The sequence below is a fragment of the Paramisgurnus dabryanus genome, chromosome 9 (assembly GCF_030506205.2).
Source record: "Paramisgurnus dabryanus chromosome 9, PD_genome_1.1, whole genome shotgun sequence".
Lineage (NCBI taxonomy): Eukaryota > Metazoa > Chordata > Actinopteri > Cypriniformes > Cobitidae > Paramisgurnus > Paramisgurnus dabryanus.
In genome coordinates, this window is record NC_133345.1 from 23,507,040 (window position 1) to 23,528,119 (window position 21,080).

At 38.1% G+C, this 21,080-nt stretch overlaps 2 protein-coding genes across 6 annotated transcripts in view; both read left to right on the top strand.

Annotated features, from left to right (window-relative positions):
• Positions 1–185: 185 nt before the first annotated feature.
• nutf2 (nuclear transport factor 2) lies at positions 186–6,364 on the top strand. Of its 4 annotated transcripts, XR_010543539.1 has the most exons (6): positions 186–340; positions 1,484–1,605; positions 2,150–2,221; positions 3,033–3,131; positions 3,653–3,814; positions 5,625–6,364. XR_010543539.1 is itself a non-coding variant. In XM_065283196.1 (5 exons), the coding sequence occupies exons 2-5, from the start codon at positions 1,507–1,509 to the stop codon at positions 5,736–5,738; spliced, it is 384 nt and encodes a 127-aa protein (XP_065139268.1). In that variant the 5' UTR covers positions 187–340; positions 1,484–1,506; the 3' UTR covers positions 5,739–6,364. The 4 variants fall into 4 exon arrangements, 3 of the variants coding, with proteins under 3 accessions (XP_065139268.1, XP_065139269.1, XP_065139270.1); XM_065283196.1 differs by lacking the exon at positions 3,653–3,814 and having other exon boundaries at positions 187–340; XM_065283197.1 differs by lacking the exons at positions 186–340; positions 3,653–3,814 and adding an exon at positions 409–551.
• A 2,120-nt stretch (positions 6,365–8,484) lies between these two features.
• edc4 (enhancer of mRNA decapping 4) overlaps positions 8,485–21,080 on the top strand; it is a 33,058-nt gene continuing 20,462 nt past the window's right edge. Inside the window, exons 1-14 of one of the 2 annotated variants that reach the window (XM_065283199.1) lie at positions 8,485–8,773; positions 9,332–9,482; positions 13,945–14,056; positions 14,215–14,314; positions 14,429–14,612; positions 15,300–15,447; positions 15,574–15,678; positions 15,811–15,920; positions 16,042–16,125; positions 16,256–16,351; positions 16,522–16,621; positions 18,919–19,099; positions 19,209–19,275; positions 19,386–19,477. In XM_065283199.1, the coding sequence (XP_065139271.1) occupies positions 8,587–8,773; positions 9,332–9,482; positions 13,945–14,056; positions 14,215–14,314; positions 14,429–14,612; positions 15,300–15,447; positions 15,574–15,678; positions 15,811–15,920; positions 16,042–16,125; positions 16,256–16,351; positions 16,522–16,621; positions 18,919–19,099; positions 19,209–19,275; positions 19,386–19,477 (1,717 nt within the window). In that variant the 5' untranslated portion in view covers positions 8,485–8,586. The remainder of the gene's footprint in view (positions 8,774–9,331; positions 9,483–13,944; positions 14,057–14,214; positions 14,315–14,428; positions 14,613–15,299; positions 15,448–15,573; positions 15,679–15,810; positions 15,921–16,041; positions 16,126–16,255; positions 16,352–16,521; positions 16,622–18,918; positions 19,100–19,208; positions 19,276–19,385; positions 19,478–21,080) is intronic. The other variant, XM_065283200.1, reaches the window with a different exon arrangement.

Consider the following 21,080-nt stretch of genomic DNA (forward strand, 5'->3'; position numbering starts at 1 on the left):
CACATTATACATACATTTTCATCTGTTATTCCTCATTTAGACATTATTGATTGCAAACATAAATTGCAAAAAGCAGGAAATTGCTAAAATATGCGTTCAGATGGAATATATTTGTGAGCATTTAAAGCAAACTATTCTTGGATACTGTTTGAAGCATTCTGGATTTGGAAGTGTTTACTCGTTCAATCTGTTGACCGCCTGTCAAAGACTTCCACTGGCAAAATTGAAACTCGTGTGTAATCGTTCTGCGCATGCTCTGTCCGAGGAGGCCGCTCAACTTGTGTTCACCGCGCGCGCGCCGCCATAACTGGAACCGGGATACGGTTTAGGGCTCACGGAGGTAAGATTTTAGCAACGAATTGTTCAAGCGCAAGTGCTATATTTGCACGGGCTTTAACTACTTTATAACGACTTCGTTCAAAAAGCAAAACTGAGGGTCTTTGGATAAATAATCTAGGACTAGCAAGCAAGACACGCCTATGTTGTAGCGCAGGAGCGTGTACGGGCCGCGCGATGGTCTCGCGTCTGCATGCAGCTCATATGGCTCTGAGGTATTTTTAGATCGGAACGAAAGCGCGTTTGGTCTCGGAATGTACTGTCGACAGTTGTTTTTCAAACGTGAAAGGCAAGGTTTAAGTCAACGCCGTTTTAACGTAAAACACAACTTTTTAGTCTATGGGTTTAGCCGGCGAGTTGGTTCTATTGACAGACAGACAGACAGACCAGTGTTAGCACGTCTTCTGCTAACGCTGAAATGAATCAGTCAGGAAAAAGCCAGGCCAGTGGAAGCTAGCTAATGTTAGCATGGTGACTTCATCTTTCAGCAGTTAATGCTTCATTTTGTGCATTCCTCTTTGTGTTTCAATTTGACCACAATAAGGAAACATTAGTGTCGCCAATGTCGTGATTTATGTGAGCTATGAGTTGGTAATAAACTAACTAGGGTTGTACGATGGCTCTCTTTAGAATAGTTAAGTTAGCTGAATTAAGTTGATGTAATAGTGAGTGATACTAACGTTAGGCTAATTCAAGCTTAATCGAAGCTTTGAAAGTAGTTATTGTCACCCAGACTATAATTGCAAGAAAAGTAATAATAGTCTAACTGTTAAAGCGACTAGTCTACTGAATCACAATGTCAGAGAAAACTAATATTGACCAAAGGATCTTTGAAAAATGTACTCACTTTATTCATCATGGCTAAAATACCTGATGTATTAAACAGTCATTTGCTCACATATTCATATGGATGTTTGGGAGGGTGGAGCATGAGTGTGTCAGATTCCTGAAATTCTTGAATATTCCAGAATATACAAAGATTATAATCCACCCTTAATTTGACCTGTTTTGCACTTTTGTTTATGCTGTTTTTCTGCATAGCTCAGATTATTTTATTTAGTTCTTATCTATGTCTTAGGATCTTTTTCAAAGGATGTCATCCATCATTTTGTCTTATAAATTAAGTATAGTTTTCTATATTGACCAGTGCCTGTAGCAGGGTGAATCAGAATGGGAGACAAGCCGATTTGGGAACAAATAGGATCCAGCTTTGTGCAACATTACTATCAGCTGTTCGACACAGACAGGACTCAACTTGGATCAATATATGTGAGTATTTAGTAAAGTCATTTTGTTCAGGATAGTTCCCTCCTGCCATCATTTTAGTGTTCAAACCATCCCCTGGTTTATGTCTTGCAGAGTGACGCTAGATGGCCACTAACAAACAAGTTTTGTCGTGCATTCAACTGAGGAATCTTTTCAGGCCAGAAATTTGGTTCTGTACTGGACCTTTTAAAAGAGCCTAAAGTGCTCATACTTGGGATTCATGTATTTTTAAGCATAATTGGATAGAAAACATACACACAATGTTAAATTAAATAATACTGTATTGTACTATAGGATATTTGTTGAGGAAATCCAGCAAACACAATTATATATTGGTATGTTAGTAGATTCGAAAATACATGCTTGTCTGATTTGTCTTCACTTAAGAGTTCATCTGTCCGTTGTTACGAATTGAATTAGACTAATTTTACAGGCGTGAGATTTATATACATTTTGTCGATATATAAGAATAATGGCCACAGCATTTCTTTATTACCTTCACATTGGCATCTTAATCTCATTTACATGCTGTCTTTTTACTTTCTAGATTGATGCGTCATGCCTTACGTGGGAGGGTCAGCAATTCCAGGGAAAAGCAGCAATTGTCGAAAAGCTCTCTGTAAGTATCCATTAAAAATGGCAACAGAGACACCTGTGTTGATAAATAGTTCTGCATTAAAGGAACACGCCCATATTTTGGGAATTTAGCTTATTCCCCGTATCCCCCAGAGTTAGATAAATCCATACATACCTTTCTCATCTCTGTGCGTGCTGTAACTCTGTCTGACGCAGCCCCCGCTAGCTTAGCTTAGCACAAAGACTGGAAGTGAATGGCTTTAGCTAGCATACTGCTCCCAATAAGTGATAAAATAACGCAAACATTTTCCTATTTATGTGTTGTGATTTGTATAGTCACACCGTGTACAATAACAAGGTGATATGAGACACAGCGAACTTTTAACAGTATACATACTGGGAACTATATTCTCTGAAGAAGAAACACTGCCACTTGGCGGAGTGATTTGCACAACTCTGACCGAACTCTCTGCTCCTCACCAGGGGCTTCTCGGGTGCTGTGAGCAAATCACAAAAAAAAATTTACACATGAAATATGAACACGATATATTACACATTGTCAGCACAATCAAAGCTTCAAAAGCTCAGGAAAAATGGGAACCTTTAAATTGGTTGATACTGGACACAGTAAAAAGGTCATTAAAAATTGACGCGGTAAAACTAACCGTTTACCAAACATCTTTATTGCAGTCAACCACTAAACTGGTAATCGTTACATCTCTACATTCAGTTAGACAAATTATGCAAACTAAGCTGTTCAGTATTTACTTTGACACTTTAACAAGTTTATATTTGTTTAATTCACTCTGCAGTCATTTGTTTTATTACTGCATGTGTTTAACTTGTTTTTGCAGAGCCTGCCCTTCACAAAAATAGCTCATAGCATAACAGCACAGGACCACCAGCCCACCCCTGATAGCTGCATATTGAGTATGGTAGTAGGTCAACTAAAAGTAAGTATTTTTTAGATCTAATTTTTGCCTTTGAGCCAGAAACATATGCCATTTCATCACTGTTTAAGGTTAACACAATTTGCACATATGTGACCCTGTTAGTGGAATCCAGACTAAATTCTCATTCTAATTCTAATTATGAGATTGGGAGCATCAAAGATTTCACATTGATTTCAATCTTTACTCGGTCAATATTAAAGATATCAAGGTTGTATTTTTATAAAATGTTCTTTACATTATATAGCATGATTTTATGTAGAAAACAATAAATCCTAATGACGTTGATTTAGCTGGGGTTTCACAGACCGGGTCACGTATTTACTCAATCATAGTCTAGAAGTGCACTTTATTTTACTCCTCCTAAAATGCTTAAATTGACTTTATTCCCAGTTGCATTTAATTTGAGTGTCGTCGTAAAAGTTTTAAGTTCGTAATTGCCTTCTCGTGCCATCTAATGTGGTGTGATAGTGCATAGTCATAAATATCATAAGCACAGGGAAGTGTGTGTGTTTGTCTATCAGGCTGACGATGACCAGGTGCTGGGTTTCCATCAGACCTTTCTGTTAAAATGTCTCAACACTGCCTGGGTTTGCACCAATGAAGTCTTCAGGCTTGCCCTGCACAACCTTTGAGCCTAAAGACTCTTTGTGGTCACATGGCCTTTCCTCCTTCTCTTAATGTCTGTAAGGACTCGAGTCTGTTTGGGTTCACGCACTGTGTACAGGCCTACTTTACTAATGAATTAAAGCTGTGATTAGATTGAAGATCTTTGTGAATTTAGTATTGTGGGAATGCTATGACATGTCAAATATGTTAGGTTTGCTTGGTGTGTTTTAATGAAATCGTACGTACGTGTGTGTGTGTGTGTGTGTGTGTGTGTTCTTTATGGCCCGTTCACCCTGAAAGTAATTATATTGCTGAAAGGCAGTGTGTATGGTTGGTTGCTGACAGGCTTTAACTTAACTGACATTGTTTTCCAAATGGGGGCAATAGTAGAAGTCAAATAGAAGAGTTTTTGTCTTATTCACAGATGTGGGCTCAACCGTCACATTGCTCTTCATTTGCATGAAGTTAAACTTTTCTTAGCTTTGAGCCTCTGGATATGCCAACATCCTCAACGGTTGCTGACGCCCATGTTGCCAAATATTCAGGGGTTGACATTCACATTTTTGCTCACCAGCCACAGTGGCCGGTGGTTTTCCAAAGTTACCAGCCACTCAGCATTTTCGCTGGCCACAATTTTGCTGTTGGAATTTTTTTTTATATTATTAAAAATAAAATTGACTTTGGCATGCTAAAATTACTTTTTAAAGATTGACACCCAAATTGAGACTACATATATTAGTTATATACTTTTTAAAGATTGACACCCAAATTGAGACTACATATATTAGCTATATACCTGTTATTAATACAGATCATATCATATATATATATATATATATATATATATATATACATGTGATATGATCTGTATTAATAACAGGTATATACCAGCTAATATATGTAGTCTCAATTTGGGTATATATATATAAATAAAAAAACATGCAGTTTACACAGCAAAAAAATGTTTACTTGGATATTTGTACTGAAAACAATACAAAAATACTAACAAATCATAAATTAAGACGCATTTTCTTGATCAGCGAAATGACCTAACAAAATAAGTCTAGACAAAACCGTAACATTTAAATGAATTTGTGCTCAAAACAAGCAAAAAAATTTGTCACTGGGGTAAGAAAAAATCTTTCACGTTTTCTTAAACACTTAATTTAAGAAAAAGTTGCTTACCCGTATTGGCAGATTTTTTGCTTGCACAAAAATTCACTTAAATTGTGTTTTTTTTTTTGTCTAAAAACGAATTAAGGTCATTTTGCTCTTCAAGAAAATTTTTAGATATTTATACTAAAAAAACAAGACAAAAATGACAAGTAAGAAAGTAATTTTTTATATTCAGCCAACCAAAATGGCTGGTTAAGTGACTGTCTTACCCGCATTTGGTGGGTGTTAATGTCATGCCCTGCAAATATTAATAAATATCTAGCTTTTCTAGGATAAAATGTTCTTGCAAAACTAATTTATCCCCGCTACTTGTTTGTTGGCAATATGTGAAACGTGAAATGTTTAGGCCTTAGAATTAGGCAAGGTTTGATAAGGAATTGACAGCATTTTGGAGCTTTTCCTTAGGTTTTAGCAGTGACTGGCCTTGTGTGCTGTTGTATGGTGTGCATGAGTTATGCTACACCTAAAGAAACCCTGTAACCTTATTTTATAATGAGGTACATCGGTAAATAGCATGTGTGTGTTTAATAAAACATGGTCATCTAATATAAGGACAGTTTACTTCATACAAATGGGATTGAATTGGCATGTTTTTCTTGTTTTGGTTTAATAGTATATTTACCTTTTATAGTACTTGACTGATTATTTCCCCTCTTTAATGAAATGACATGATTGTTCTGCCTAAGCTCTTTGTGTTTCTACTTTATTTAGGCAGATGATGACCCCATCATGGGATTCCATCAGAGCTTCATCTTGAAGAACATTAATGAGGCGTGGGTTTGCACCAATGACATGTTCCGCCTGGCGCTGCACAATTTTGGTTAAACACCCTATGGCTGGCAGGAAGGAAGTGGGGGAAGGTGGAGGACAGGGATCTGCCCTGCTGATGCCTGAACCTGTCAATCGCCCCTTCGCTCATCACACTCAAGAGAAACGGCACCGGATTACAGCAGTCAATCAAAGAAAACATGCAGGCACATACAGTACTGCCTGCACTCCAAAACTGATGTTTCTTTATAGAATGCCCATACATTCATCAAACTGACCCTTTTCCCTTCGCCAACCTGCATGTTGATGGGGAGCTTAAATCTGAGAGGACGCCCTGACCAGGACAAAAACCCTAACCTCAGCCGTTTGAAATGTACAATTTTAGTTGCTGATTTTGACTTTGATATAACATCTGTCTTATTCTCTGTCTTTGCTTTAGTACAGTGTTATCAGCTTGTTTTTAGAGTTTGCTTATTAAAGTTTAAATCTTTTTTGCCCCCGTAAAAATTGGAGTCTCCATTTAATGTGATGTCAGGTTGCTCTAGTGATCCAAAGAACACCATGCTAATTTCCCCCTCCCTTCAGACCAGTGTGCTTCCCATTTTCTGCTCACTGCTCTCTGTAACAATAATTATCAAGCCACGATACACAATAAAACCTTTGACTTTTTCTTAACAATGCTATTTTCTTGTTCATCCCCCTGTTTGTTTTTGCGTCTTTCTTTTACCCTTTCTATGCTTGCCTGTTCGTTATGCTGCAGCTGCTTCATATCATAAAGCAAATTCAGTTTAGCAGAATGCAAAACAGTTTCTTGCTAAAAATGCTCTGTCTTTGTAGATGTGGCCAATTTGTTTTGCAGAAGCTCTTTGCTTATCTAGTACAACAGAGCAATCCCTGATAAACACTAGTTAGCAGTTTAACTAAGCAGTGGGCTACAGGATATTATTTTTCAGCTTTTCAAATTATAAATTCTCTAGTTGAAAAGAGTTTCAGCATATTTTTTTTTAATTTACTCTGGTCTTATCACTAAACCAATACACTTTATCAGTAAAGCGAGTTTCATAAAGGTTAAGGAGTTTGAGACTTAAAATATACAGCCCGGATTACCCTTTTGAAAGGTGTTTTCAATTTTGAATACCCTTATTTACCTTGACTAAAATTTAAAAGTAATGGAATGTGAACAATTATTTAATAAGGTTGTACGAATGTACATTTAATACCACGTGTAGTGTGGCCAAATGTGTTTGTTTTGCTCAGTTTTTGCATTACTAATATGAGAAGTGGTAACATTAAGGACGCCTGACACATGAAAATATACTAGCACATTTCTTATTCTTACAGACTAGTATATCTAGACTATTATAGATATACTAGTGTGTAAGAATAAGAGATGTTTTCACTAAAGAAATAATGTTCCTTTCTTAGAATCAGAACAACATTTGCCAAGTTGTAGTACCAATATTTTTAATAAAATAGTCATCTGCATGTAGCTTTTGCACTGAAAGAACCAGACAAAACTGAATGAACATAAATATAATGATGCACCTTCTTGCATGATATTTTTATAGACAAATATAAATGTTCAATACTTTCTAAATCTTTGCCTAACCCTGCAGACATCCACTTTCTATTTTGTGGTTCAAGGTTATGAGCAACTTCTTGATTCTCCTCTCAAAAACAAACATTATTTGGTAAAACAACATCAATAGTTCAAATGAGACTTCTTCAGTTGCCCAAATATACAGCTCTGGCCAAGTGTTGAGAATGACACAAATATAATTTTTCACAAAGTCTGCTGCTTCAGTATTTTTAGATGTTTTTGTCAGATGTTACTATGGTATACTAAAGTATAATTACAAGCGTTTCATAAGGGTGACAATTATTAACAATTAATTTAATGAAAAGTGTCAATATCTGTAGTTTTGACCCTTTATTTTAAGTCCTCTGCAATTCACCTTGGCAAGTTGTCAGACACCACCTTGGCCACATCTTGACTGATGGTAGCCCATTTTTGCATAATTAATGCTTGGAGTTTGCCGGAATTTGTGTTTTTTTTGTCCATCATTTCTTAAGGATTGACCACAAGTTCAAAAAATGGGATTAAGTCTGGGGAGTTTTCTGGCCATGGACCCAAAATTTCGATGTTTTGTTACATGAGTCACTTGGTTATTACTTGTGCTCTATGGCAGGGTCCTCCATCGTGCTGGAAAATGCATTGTTTGTCTCCAAAATGTTGATGGTTCGGAGAAGTTGCTCTCAGTAAATCAAACAAATTCTGACAAACGCCAAGCATTGATTATGGGGTGCCATCAGTCAGGATGTGACCCAGAAGTTGATTGACAGCATGACAGGGCGAGTTGCAGAGGTCTTGAAAAAGAAGGGACCAACACTGCAAATATGGACAATTTGCATAAACTTAATGAAATTGTCAATTAAAGCCGCCGGCAAATGCTTGTAATTATACTTCAGTATGCCATAGTAATATCTGACAAAAATATCTAAAAACACTGAAGCTGCAGACTTTGTGTTTGTGTCATTATCAACACTTTTAGCCACGGCCGTATATGGAAATCTGGTGTAATTGTTATATGTCCAGGCATGACTTTTATTAAATTTTTTCTGATGTATACAAAATATGTTTCTAAATTAATTTAAAAATGTATTATCCATATAAAAAAGATTACCATTTAATAAATAACAGAGCTGCCCTGTCTTAATTTTTAAGTCAAGTCATTAATTCCGGAACCGAAGAATCCGGGCAGCAGGGGAGGGGGAATGAATTGAGCGCAACACTCAACGGAAGTTGAGGAAAGGTTGCAAGCTTTTCATCGGGGCAAGCTCAGACACAAATTAAAACTATTGACAGTTTGGCTTTTCCAGAGGTTTAATCCCCCTTCCCCACTTTATGGCTTCCAGTTCCAACATGGATATAGAGGGCGCGACCCAGCACCTTAGGGACATCTTGAAACTGGATCGTCCTGGTAATTCGGCCGGTAAGTTGCCGGGAAAAGGAGCAGCTAGGCCGCGGCGGGATGATGTTGCGCACTCGCATTCCGCATGGCTGTTGTCGCTCAAAAATTTTGATTTTCTAAGTAAGGAACATCTTGTTTGTTCAATGTTGTTGTTAAATAAATGGGGAAAGTGATATTTTAAATTATGTGGCGTATTTGAGCCAAATCCTTGGTTGCACTAGCAACATCTTTGATAACACATCACTTTACAGACAGACAGACAGAAAGTGTGCATTTTAGTCCAAAGTTGCATTCCACCAGACTAACTAGAAAACTACTAGAGATTTCTCGAAGGTTTGCATAGAAAATTCAGGAGTTGTTTAATTTATGTAACGCTTAGGCAACAAGACGTCACGACAGTAGACTTAGTGAGCTGCCTATCTAGACATAATTTTTGAGCAACGTAAGCGCGGTCTCTTAAGTTATTTTTTTTTACATGGATCCCATGTCTTTATACACAGCTCACAGCTGATGTAACTTTACAACCTACATTTCAAAAAAGCATTTTCAGAGGTGTCACATCTTTGGGACCGACTGTATACTTGTCCTGCATCGACACTAGCATCATTTCAATCACTGCACATAAACTCTAATACATTTGTTTTATTTGCTTGATTTAATGGTCATATGATTCCACAGAGTCCTCTTTGGTTGAAAGCCAAAGAAAAACATCTTTCAATGGAGAGTTGAATGGAGTTCTTGGAGCTGAGCTTGGAGCAAGTGGACATATGTCGGTGGAGCAGAGTACTCACAACTCGGACAAACTCAATGGACAGGACACACAGACCATGTATGTTTATTCTATTTCTTAACACTATATGTTAGGTGTTAAATACAACAGGGAGATGAAACATTTTAATTCAGTACTTTATCATTAGTCCAATCTTTCTGTTTGTTTTATTTGAACAAGGTTTTTAATGCTACTGGAGTTGGACCAAAATAAAAAAAAAAATTCGGACTGACGTTTTGGCTCAATTTCAAGTGCATCAGTACTGGTTATGTATAATATGGTGCATTCAAGTCATGTCAGATATATTGTATTTACAAAATTAGCGTGCGTGAAAAGTCGTAAGTACCACTGGGAAACTTGATAATTGCTTAAAGTTAGATGATGAGTTGGGGGTGTGCCTTAAGAAACATGACTAATATAAGCAAGCAAGCTGTAGTTCAGTGTTTCTCAACCCTGGTCCTCAAGGACGCCCTTCCAGAATGTTTTAGATGTCTCCTTAATTAACACACCTGATTTAAATTATAAGCTTGTTAGGGAGACATTGTGGAAGGAGGCTGATGAGTTAGTGTAGGTGTTCTAAATTGGGAGACATCTAAAACTTTCTGGAAGGGGGTCCTTGAGGACCAGGGTTGAGAAACACTGCGTAGTTGATGGTTGTTAAACTTTTTTTTTACAAAAGCAAAAGCAAAATCTGTATAAAATGTGATTGCATTGTAATTAATATAATATTTACATTAAAGGAGACATATGAGACTTTTTTAAGATGTGAAATAAGTCTTTGGTGTCCCCAGAGTGGGTATGTGAAGTTTAGTTCAAAATACAATATAGATAATTTATTACAGCATATTAAAATTGCTTCTTTGTAGGTGCGAGCAAAAATGTGCCATTTTGGGGTGTGTCCTTTAAAATGCAAATGAGCTGATGAAATGCAAACACTGATCGCCATGATGGTGGTTTGTTAAAATTCAATTGTGCTGTCAATTATTTTCTCGTTCTCTCTCTCTGCTAGCCTGGCTAACACCAGACCAGTCTCATGTGGCACTAGCCTGGTTAGCCAGACCTACATCAAGATGTAAGGTCTGGCAACTCTTCACACAAACGGCTCAATGCAAGGGGCGGGATATAAGGTTGTCCCTCAAAATGCCTCTGCACGCAATAGGATAGCGCTATGACCAATCAGAGCAACGAAGAACGAAGTTTTCAAGTAGGAACCGTTGCAGCTCTGTCGTCATCATGTTAAGCCCGCCCCACAGACGCTACACACGATGTGATTGGCCTGACCAAATTTTGGTTTTTGGAGCTGTTAAGTGTATTGTGAGTGCCTAGACTAAACCCTGGCAGCAAATATATTTTGCGGCCGCTAGGGTGCGTCTAGATTTCTAGGCTAATGTGGCACTTTTCCATCGCATAGTACCCCACGGTTTGGTTTGGTTTAGTTTGGGTTGGGTCAGCTTACTTTTGGGATCTTCTCCATTGGGTGCAGTACGTAGTATCCAATACTTTTTTCGTACCATTTCGGTCGGTGTTCCAAGCGACGCGAGCTGATACCAAACGTGACGTGAAAACACAGTAGATCCCTGATTTTTCTAAGAGAATCGTCACTACCAGCGTTATACATCGCTATAATGTAAAAGATTAGCTTTACCTTAGTGCTAGCTTGCACTGTTTTGAGCAAACATATTGTCATGTGTGCTCTGCTATAAGTTCCCAAACTCCCTTTTAGAGATGAAAAACCATCAACAGGTTGAGAATCAGTGACACCATAACAGTTTTTTTCCAAACTTGAAGTTTGTGGTGGAACATTCATGACGGGCACGTCAGCATTATAATATGCTTAAATGCAACTTCAATAAGGCTCAGCGGAGCGCCGTCGACTGACACCACGGGTGTTTGAACAGAAACTGTCATGCGAGACAGAGGTAGTGATAAACGCGATGTGCAAAAATCTATTTGTGGTGGTCAATTTTAATTTTGTGGCGGCCTGAGAAATAATAAATGTATGGGAATGTACAGTGACACTTGTTTGATGGCACAGCAGTAGGCAGATCAAATAACGACACGCCTATAATCCCTCCCACTCTGAAGTGATACTAAACTCAATGGAAAAGCTAACCACGCCAAAGTGAGGTGAACTGACCCGACCAGCCCAAGCATGGTTTTAAGATTTTTAGAGGAAATAAATTTGAAACATCTTTTTTAATCATCCTTTGATTTATACTTTATTCTCGCCATGAATATAGCCTTTGAAGCTGGTATTGCATTAAGAAAGAAAGAAAGAAAGAAAGAACTGACCCGACCCAAACTAAACTAAACCAAACCGTGGGGTACTATGCAATGGAAAAACGCCAATAGAGAATGTAACGTGGTCTGGGAACCACATGCTCATTTCCTCGTATTTGAGGCGTGTTTTACAAATGCCTAGAGGCGTTTATTGGGCACTACGAATGTCTATCAAATGCATCTGTTACGTAGCTCATAGCCAATTGTTTCAATTATACCAGATGACGTATGTAGAGCGACATAAATTCAAGCGTGTCCAACTTTTATCGGGTACGTGTGCACACAGCTAAAGGCTATGCAACTAAACCGGTAGCTGTATATTAATATTGAAAAGCAACACAAATTAGTGGCACTGTGACAACCACAGTACAGGCATAATGACAAATTTACTTAGCTTCCTCTTCTAGACGTTGCTTTAGTAATACGTGCACTTATAATATTGAGTCATAGCCGCAGCAAATTTATTTTGTATTTTGTTGTGCTATCTGTCGTTTTTCTGTGCTTTTCACTGCTTCTATTTATGTAAAGCTGCTTTGAAACAATTGACTTTTGTGAAAAGCGCTATATAAATAAAATTGAATTGAATTGAATTGAATATGATATTAATAAATACCACTTACCATTTATAAGTTAATTGTACTTAATCCACAATGATGCCTAGCAGGTTGGTCCTATAAAACTCTGTGGCTATCATGTCTTGCCATTTCCAAACATCCTTCTTGGATATGATTTGTTTAACGCCAAAAGTTGCTCTTTAAAAAAAAAAAAGAACACTATCTAAGGCTGCATTGAAAAGTAACTTTGCATCTGCTGCCGTGTTGGATAAACAAAACTGCTTCGGTGTGTCGCATAGACGTCGTAATCGTCTTGGTGTCCCCTCCCCGTTCTTTGATTGGTTCCCTATTTCAGGGGAAAAAAGGTCCATAGTTTCCATGTTAGACTTGCAGCATAAATAAATTTGCGCGCAAGGCAGCATGGGGAGACCCAGGCTATCTCTCTGCACCAAATGGTAGTGCTGTGGTGGAATAGTGCATATTAAAGGCGGAGTGCACAATGTTTGAAAAACGCTTTGGAAAAGCGAGTCTGGCCGACTACCAAAACACACTTGTAGCCAATCAGCAGTAAGGGGCGTGTCTACTAACCAACATTCTTGCCGGGGTTGCGTATGTGTGGGGCGCGTCTATCAAAAGAAGTTCCAGATCTGTATTTTTAGGTGATTTCAAATATCAACATTGGCTTTCAAACATTGTGCTCTCTGCCTTTAAGGGGTGGTATTATTATAAGATGATCCCCTTTTGACATCACAAGGAGAGCCAAATTTCAATGACCTATTTTTGCACATGCTTGCAGAAGCACAGTGGGGACCCAATCATAGCACTTAAACATGGAAAAATTCAGATTTTTATGATATGTCTCCTTTAACATGCATGCATTTGGCAGATGCTTTTATCCAAAACCACTTACAGTGCATTACAATGGAACCCATGACCTTTTGTGCTTCTAAAGCAATGCTCTACCACTGAGCCATACAGTTTACAGTGGCTCCATAAATTAAAAACAAAAAAGCAAAACATGCCTGATGTACATAGATTCCTTGTTATCTGTTTTCTGTTATTGGAGTGTCCAAACCTTGCAGTATTTTTGTGTACATCATTTAAAGAAGATAAAGGTACACTGGCAACTTTTACCAACGAAAGTAACTTGAACACACCTGACATTGTAAATACGAATAACCACAAAAGGACTTGAACATACCAGTGATATTGACTTGGTACCGAAGGAGCCATATCTTTGACAACAACTTTATATTTTTCATCTAATGTTTTGGAAGTAGGTATGCTAAACAATTAATCGCGATTAATCGTTAGCAGAATAAAAGTTTTTGTTTACATCACATATGTGTGTAAACTGTGTATAATAAATATGTATATATATAAAAATGAACACATTCATGTATAATTTTAAGAATTTTTTTATATATTAAGTATTTATATTTATATATAATATAAATTATACATAAATATACAAATGTATATACACATGTAAACATTTCTAAAACATATACATGCATGTGTGTACATTTATTTATACAAAGTTATTATACACAGTTCACACACACATATATGATGTAAACAAAAACTTTTATTCTGCTAACGATTAATCGCGATTAATCGTTAAGCATCCCTATTTGGAAGGCAATGCTTAAAAAAAAAAAGTTAATAGTTTTTTTGTTGTCTTCTAGTTGCCTTTCAGGAGATGATGAGTCCACCTATGTACCCATCAGAGCAAACAACGTGGAAATTGTGTCCAGTCGTGACTCTAGCATTGACAGTAAGGCTCGTGGTAGCAACAAGGTGTGTGAAATGCAATGCAAAAATGTTGTGATATCATTATCCAGTCATCAGGCAATTTAAAAGTCAAGACAATTCAGTATTTAAATGGAGTAAAATGTTGGCAAATTATAATGTTATACCAATTGTAATGCTGAATCTCTTCTGTATATCTGTTAAAGGTGAAAATTCAAACAGTCGCCAAATATGACTGGGAGCACAAGTACTACTATGGCAATTTAATAGCCGTCTCCAATGCATACTTGGCTTATGCCATCAGAGGTTGGTTCAAAAGTTTATCCTAAAGCTGCTTTCACTGTGTTCGTATTTAGATCACTGAAATTATAAGTTTCGAATAGTTCAATCAGCGTTTGTAATTGCTTTAATTACTCACAGGTGCAAACAACCACATGATCCGTGTGTTTCGGTTGGATTCTGCTGAACGCTCCCTATTAAAGGGCTTCACTGGTGCAGTCACAGACCTTGCCTTCGCCCACCTGGGCTCCACCCTGTTGGGCTGCGTGGATGAGGCTGGAAACATGTTCATTTGGCAGCTCACGATCCAAAACAGCAAAATACAGCATCCTTTTTTGGCAATGCCATCAGCCGAATCGGGAGAATCTTTATTGTATTTAACTATTCTTTGCTAAGATTCTTCATGATCCCAAAATTAGTTTTTCCAGGTTTAAATGGCAAAATGTCTCTCTGTATCTCCCTCAGTCTGATTCTGCATGTAGCATTGTAAAGTGAACAGGCAGGGTTTCCCGCAGCACTTTGCAGTTCGGGCAGCCCACCTAAGCTGGGAAACCCTACCACCTTAACTAGGTTGTCCAAAAAATAATAATTTTGCAGCACAAAAGGCCGTCAAGTGCATCTCGGAGAATAGCACGGACACACTTCACACCGCGAGCGGGCACGCATGCCACACGGCCTAAATGTTCTACAACATCTGCTTCAGTTTGTGTTTATTAACCCTTTAGTTTCACTTTATCACGCAGCTATTTTCGTTCGAGGTATCTGTTAAAATCATTTAATTCATTAATAATCTAGTATGTGTTCATTTTCTGTCATAGTTTATTCAAAAATAAGTTTTATTTGAGTGTTTTTAATAAAACTATTTTCATCATGACACGTACGCCCCGCACCTTTGATTGTCACGCCCCCCAGCACCACCCACCGCCCAACCCTACCACCTTAACTAACACATTTTCTGCAGGAAACCCTGAACAGGTGTGTCTTGATGTTTCTCTTTAACATTGCGTCTCAGAGATGAAGTGATAGTTCACATCCGTAGGCCTGAGGACACACCACTGAACTCCAACCGCAGACTGATCTGGTGTCCCTTTATCCCAGAGGACAATGAGGAGAACCCAGAGGATGCGTGTCAGACGTTAGCCCTGCTTCACGAAGACAGAGTGGGTTTCCTGTAGAATGTGACATTTTTATCACTATCTTTTATCATCATTTTAATTCGCTCCTAGATTAGAGGTTGTTTCTCACATTGTCACTTTGGTAACTGGATTTTCACTCATTACCTGCAGGCCGAGGTTTGGGATCTTGATATCCTCCGTTCCCATAACAGCTCGTGGCCTGTGGATGCCACAGACCTGAAAGAGGGCTTCATCACCATCAAAGGACACACGGCAGTAAGCCCTGCTCGTCTTTTTATAGCCTCTCTCCATACATTGCTGTATTTAGTGATTGTGAACTTGGATTAAGTGGATTTAAACCACATCATTATGAGATATGTGTTATGATGTTTAATTTAATCTCCGCAGCGCATTAGTGAGGGAGCACTTTCCCCTGACGGCACAGTTCTGGCCACAGCTAGTCATGATGGTTATGTCAAGTTTTGGCAGATCTACATTGAGGGACAGGACCAACCCAGGTACATTTTTGTGACACATCTGATCCTTCAATAGGTGTGCAGTTAGTTAGTAGATTGCCTGAGGGCAGATACTTGTATTTTTTTAATAAAATTTTTTAAAGTAACCTCACTACTCTTGCAGATGCCTGCATGAATGGCAGCCACATAATGGACGTCCTCTTTCCTGCCTGCTCTTCTGTGACAACCACAAGAAGCAAGACGCAGAGTAAGTATTGGGTTTGTTGACACTCTTGGGTATTCCCAATTTTTTTTTGTCACACACAAACTGATTATTTGAATATGATGAATTTACTTGTCTTTGCAATTGTGCTTAAATTATTTCTGTTGTGTTAAAGCGTTCCTTTCTGGCGCTTCCTCATCACTGGAGCTGATCAGAACCAGGAGCTGAAGATGTGGTGCACAGTATCATGGACCTGCTTGCAAATTATCAGGTTTGGTCTTTTTAGCAGAAATCTGGATAGGAATATGTTTGTGGTATGTGCTATGATGTTGTTAAAGTGTAGGTGTAACACCACCAGCAATGCTTGATGTTTAAGTCTCTGAATAAGACTAAAAAAGATGTTTATGAACACTTGAAGAACTTCTAAATTGTGTGTTTCAGATTTTCTCCAGATCCATTCAACAGTAGTGTGCTACCCAGCCTGAAAGCCAGTTTGGACCTATCTGCAGAGCTTCTTATTCTTAGTGATGTTCAGAGGAAGGTCAGAGCTCAAATTCAGATTGCTGTCACAATTTACTTCCTTTCCTGTTGCTCCAATACTGTATCATTTTCTTCTGGAGAACACAAAAGCGCTTCTTTCAGCTGATGTTTGCCATGCAATGCAAACAAAATTTAAAGGATTATTCAATTTTCTTAAAAAAAAATCCCAGCTAATTTACTCGCCACCGTGTCGTCCAAAATGTTGATGTCTTTCTTTGTTCAGTCTAGAAGAAAGTATGTTTTTTGAGGAAAACATTAGAGGATTTTTCTCATTTTAATGGACTTTAATAGAGCCCAAGACTTAACACTTAATTCAACACTTAACAGTTTTTTTCAACGGAGTTTCAAAGGACTATAAGCAATCCCAAACAAGGGCAAAAGGGTCTTATCTAGCAAAACGATTGTCATTTTTGCGAAGAAAAATAACAAATATACACTTTTAAAGCACAACTTTTCGTTTAGGTCCGGTCCAGCGCGACCTAACGTAAATGCGTAGTGACGTAGGGAGGTCACGTGTTACATATATAAAACGCACATTTGCGGACCATTTTAAACAATAAACTGACACAAAGACATTAATTAGTATCAGTTGACAAACAACAAAGTAGGAACGGTCCTCTTTCACCACATTTGTAAACACTGGGGCGGAGTTTCGCGTTCGTCCTCTGTGACCTCTTGACGTCATGACGTATTGCGTCGGGTCACGCTAGCGCATGACGACTGGATCTAAACGAGAAGTTGTGCTTTAAAAGTGGATATTTGTTATTTTTATTGTCAAAAATGACAATCGTTTTGCTAGATAAGACCCTTATGCCTCGTTTGGGATCGTTTATAGTCCTTTGAAACTCCGTTGAAAAAACTGTTAAGTGTTGAGTTAAGTGTTAAGTGGTGGTGTCCATTAAAGTCCATTAAAATGAGAAAAATCCTGCAATGTTTTCCTCAAAAAACATAATTTCTTCTCGACTGATCAAAGAAAGACATCAACATTTTGGATGACATGGTGGTGAGTAAATTATCTGGATTTTTCTTTTAAGAAAATTGAATATTCCTTTAACACTTAACAGTTTTTTTAAACAGAGTTTCAAAGGACTCTTAAGACGAGGCATAAGGGTCTTATCTAGCGAAACGATTTTCATTTTGGACAAATAAAATAAAACACTTTTAAACCACAACTTATCGTCTATCTCCAGTCCTGTGATGCGCCAGCGCAACCTCACGCAATACGTCACCATGTCAAGAGGTCATGGATGACGTATCGAAACTACGCCCCAGTGTTTACAAGTGTGGAGAAAGAGGACCGTTCCAATGTTGTTGTATGTCGAATGATACTAATGTCTTTGTGTCATCACTCTACATCACTACGCAATTACGTGTGGTCGCGCCGGCGCGTCACAGGACCGGAGATAGACGAGAAGTTGTGGTTTAAAAGTGCATATTTTTTATTTTTCTTGTCAAAAATGACAATCGTTTCGCTAGATAAGACCCTAATGCCTCGTTTGGGATCGTTTAGAGTCCTTTGATATTCTGTTGAAAAAACGGTTAAGTGTTAAGTGTTGGAATCCATTAAAATGAGAAAAATTCTGTAATGTTTCCCTTAAAAAAGTGATTTCTTCTCGACTGAAGAAGTCTTTTTTTTTTTAAGAAAATGGACTAATCCTTTAACTAGCACCTGTAAATCTTTAGAAGTTGCCCATATGAGATACGGCTTAAGGTTTCCTTTAGGCTTCTGTTGACGATAGTGTAGTTATAACAGAATTGCATTTCTTTCATCAACTTCCTTTTAATAGCTTTACATAGAAAATATGTAAATGAGGTCATTTACTTGCTTATCTAGAACTTTATGACCAGGAACCATAGCAATTTTTTTTAAATCATTTTCTCCTACCAGAAAGCCCAGAGATGTCCATATGAATCTTCATCTCTTGTTACTGTAGTACTGGCATGAATAAGTGCAGGAAGTAGAAAAATAAATGTCTCGTTGGTTTGCCAACTGCAGAATGTGTACTGCTAAATAGGTTTTTTGAAGTCGGGCCAATGTTGCTTTTACTACAAGCAAACAAAAGCTATGGATTCAGAATAGGCAAGTGAATTTGTAGTGGAGGGAGCGGAGTGTGTAATAAATTTTTTACGATTTACGAAACTGGTTTCATAGTCGTTTCAAAACAGCCTTTCATGAACAGTGACTAAATACTTAAATGTTTTGTCTGAATTCATGTTATTATCTAAATGTGGAATGTCTTTTCAGGATTATGAGTAGCTGAGGTTATTTATTAACGGCACTTATTTGTTCACATGTAGGTATTGTACGTAATGGAACTTCTACAGGATCAGGAAAAAGGTCACGCTAGCTTCACCGCAGTTTCTGAATTCCTGCTTACACACCCTGTGCTAAGCTTTGGTGTGCAGGATGTCACCCACACACGACTGCGCCACACTGAGGTTCTACCACCGGATGAGGAAAGCGAAAGCATGACGGCAGGTCTGTATTTTTTCTTTATTTAATACTACTGTTGCTTGTGCGAATGCTTTTTTAGTCTTGTTATGTTGTTGAGCTTGTTATAAACGGCTGTCTTAATGTGTTCTAACAGAAGGAAGCCAAGGACCTTCAGAGTCCAGATCAGGAATCCAGATTAAACTTTACTGTGTGCATACAAAGTATGTATCTCAGATTGCGGGCCTCTGCATGCCGTCATCAGATTTGATTGCAATTCTTTTTCATTTGAAAGACATGACATTGTTTTGTAACATACCCTTATTGCCCCCAGATCGCTACAGGATGTGCAGATTTGGTTCCAACCCAATCAGGGTGCCACATCATCCCACTTTATGCCTCAGACTGGATCTCAGGGTGGCTTTGGTGAGTCTGGAGATGCAATTTTTAATCACTTTTATATGATTATTTTGTACATTCTGTATACCAATTATTTCTGTACCATAATTATTTTGGCAATTACAGAATTACCATCTTGTCTATTAAACAATAAGGCGTCCTTTACTTTTTACGTGTATGCAAATTTAGTATTCCGAATAGTATACACATACTGTAGGCACACCACCGGATTTTTGGTTGTGCATGTGCGTTCAAGAGTGTATAGTATTTCAGCCAGGAGAGGTGTTGCAATTTGTTGCAACGTGCATGCGTTGAACGACTGTGTATGCATACGAGTTGAATGAAGGCTGTGCGCATAGCTGTGTGTTCGACTGTACTTGTACGCTTGTGTACGTAAAAATGGATAAAGTATACTTTAGGCTATGTCCACACGAAGCCGGTGCATTCCCTATCCGATCATTTTTTTCCTTGCTCCGTAAACACGAAACCACGTATGGTGTTGTCCATTATCGCCTGTTGGTCACCACAATTGCATAGAAGCAATAGATTTTGCTGTAATAAAGCTAGTAGGCTTTAGTAGCTTCTGTAGCACGAACACAATCACGTAATCCGCCGTTATTGTTGTTGCTGTTACGTGTGACGCTTCCGACACGTGATGTGATGACGTTTTCGCTTCACAAAATATACGGATTGGCTGTACAGACGAAACCGCAAGGGTGTCGGTTTCAGATTTATCCACTTTAGGACCCGGTTTCAAAAAATAGCGGATTCAGTCTCCCAAAACGCCAGATCCGTGTGGATGAAACGCCAATACGATAACAAATTTATACGTATACAGTGATACGCGTCTCCGTGTGGACAGCCCCTAAGTCTTATGTCTTGCTCAGCTCTAAAGGAGGTTTTCTGTACTTTGAGTAGTATTTTTGGTTGTGCACCACCAGATTTTTTTTTGGTTGTGCACCACCAGATTTCTTGTTTTGGTTGGCACCCCAGGTTGTTTTTTGGTTGTGCACCACCAGATTTATTTATTTTTTTGGTTGCGCCACCTGATTTTTTTGGTTGTGCACCACCAGATTTTTTTTGGTTGTGCACCCAAGATTATTTTTTTTGGTTGTGCACCCAAGATTATTTTTTTTGGTTGTGCACCACCAGATTATTATTTTTTGGGTTGTGCACCACCAGATATTTCTTTTTTGGTTGTGCACCACCAGATTGTTTTTTTTTTTTTTTGGTTGTGCTACCTGATGTTTTTGGTTGTGCACCATATTTTGGCCAGTACAGTATTTTTAAATCTGTATTTGTTGTTGTGCACCACCAGATTTTTTTTTTGGGTTGTACACCACCAGATTCTTGGTACAGTATTTTGGCCAGGGGAGGTATTGCAAGGTATTGTAATGTAATTTGTTGCACTGTGTACGCATTGAGTCAAATGACAGCTGTGCGCAAGGCTGTTCATTCAACTGTACAGGTACGCTCGGATATGCAGAAAAATGAAGTATACTTTAGTTTTATGTCTTGTCCAGCTCTAAAAGAAGATTTGGGTACTTTGGAGTAATTAAAACAGTATTATTGACTGGTTGTTCATTTGACAACTATAATGAAATTCCTTATTCTGTTGGAGACCCTGTAT